Source organism: Aplysia californica, unplaced genomic scaffold (genome assembly GCF_000002075.1).
Source record: "Aplysia californica isolate F4 #8 unplaced genomic scaffold, AplCal3.0 scaffold00477, whole genome shotgun sequence".
Lineage (NCBI taxonomy): Eukaryota > Metazoa > Mollusca > Gastropoda > Aplysiida > Aplysiidae > Aplysia > Aplysia californica.
The window spans coordinates 133250-134893 of NW_004797747.1; the positions used below are offsets into that span (position 1 = coordinate 133250).

Consider the following 1644-nt stretch of genomic DNA (forward strand, 5'->3'; position numbering starts at 1 on the left):
GGAGGAACAATCAGACAAAAATTTCCACTTACTGGACGACTGTGTTCGTGGATACGACATACTCCACTTCCTTCGTCCATGGGTTCCGGAAGCCGAAGCAGCGAGACTTGAGGTGGATAAAGCGGCCATTTTTTAACTTGAACCGGTAAACATCAGTCTCCAGTTTTTCTTTTGACGATAATACTGCGGATAAAAAGAGAAGCCATTGTAGAGGACCCCGGTTTGAACCCTAATGGGGCATTCTTTGACATGAGTTGTTCAAGAAGTTTTCAAATCTCTTCTCCAATACGGCTTGGTCCTATCCATAGACTTGTAGGCCTAGACTGCCCACTGTCATGGCCATAGCTCTTTGTTCTCTGTAAAAACTTCTGTACGAAGCATGCCCACCATGGGCTTCGCTATTTCCCTCACATGAAGCAGAAAACATGAGTCTCACTATAGTCGAGAGCATGCGACACATTTCCCTGTTGCCCTCCATAATTTTGCTCAGATTGATTAAAATCATGTGCTCCACATAGAAAAAGCAAGACAGACAGGCAGAAATAACAGAAAGAAAGAAAAAATGTACATTGACATTTAATCAGTCCCTCAGTACTCGACAAACAAAGTATCTCTTCTATCCTTACAAGAAGTAAATAACTTGTCATCGTACAACAAAAAAACCCCAGTTGATTTGGCTCACCTTTTCTATGCACCTGACCCATTGCAGGAATATCGTCTTGGTGGTAGTACTCGTAAACAGACGTGCCTAAAAGCTCTTGGGGGAGGTAACCCAGGATCACAGTTGCCCTGAAATCCAGAAAACATTTACAAGTGATAGTTCAGTAGTAGATTACACCTATATAGAGCATGTAAATCCATACTTCAAAGCAGGCTCAATGCATTTTTACCATTTATTATAGCTCCAGTAAATCTTAAAACATTCTCCAACACTTTTCTGGGAAGCATCTCCATACCCCCAATATCCCTGATCCCACATTGTCCTCAATCCCACTCCAACGCTCGCCCCAAACCTACTCCCATCGCCACCACACAGACACACATACAAACACACAGCGTTACCCATCCATACCTCCCTCCATCCACCCACCTATTCACCCATCCCTACCTCTCTCCATCCTCCCACACCTCCCTCCATCCACCCATCCATCCACGCCTCCCTTCATCAACCCACCCACCCACCCATCCCTCCTCTGTCACATATACCCTACCTCTCATCCACGTAGGTGAACTTGCCCTCCACCGTGTGTCGGGACATGTACTCCATAGAGCGGACCTTGATGTGACTGCTCTCCTCGGCCATGTAGGGTGCCACCCACTCACCACACTCCTATCCCATTCCCCGACCACGCATCCATACAATTCCACTCCACCCTCCCCCACCCCTGATCCCCCTCTCTTCACCCATTCCCACTCTAGCCCCCGACCATGCCTCCACTCCTACCCCTGACCCACCCACCACCCCCCTCCCTTCACTCACACCAAGCATCATCATCCATCCATCAACCATCCATTCACTCATACACCCACCTATCCACACATCCATCCATTCACCTACACATCAATCCGCCCTCCCTCTCTCCCCCGCTTCACTCCCTCCCTCCCTACACCCACCCACCCACCCATCCCTCCTCTTGCCACATA

The 1644-nt window shown here is 48.4% G+C and overlaps 1 protein-coding gene across 1 annotated transcript in view; it reads right to left on the bottom strand.

The window, feature by feature from the left end:
- The window catches only part of LOC106012736 (aryl hydrocarbon receptor nuclear translocator-like protein 1), a gene marked incomplete at its 5' end in the record, with an annotated part of 4869 nt that extends 3560 nt beyond the window's left edge, over positions 1 to 1309 (bottom strand). Inside the window, 3 exon segments of the mRNA XM_013086537.2 lie at positions 33 to 183; positions 683 to 789; positions 1212 to 1309. Coding sequence (XP_012941991.1) covers positions 33 to 183; positions 683 to 789; positions 1212 to 1309 — 356 coding nt within the window.
- Positions 1310 to 1644: the final 335 nt, after the last annotated feature.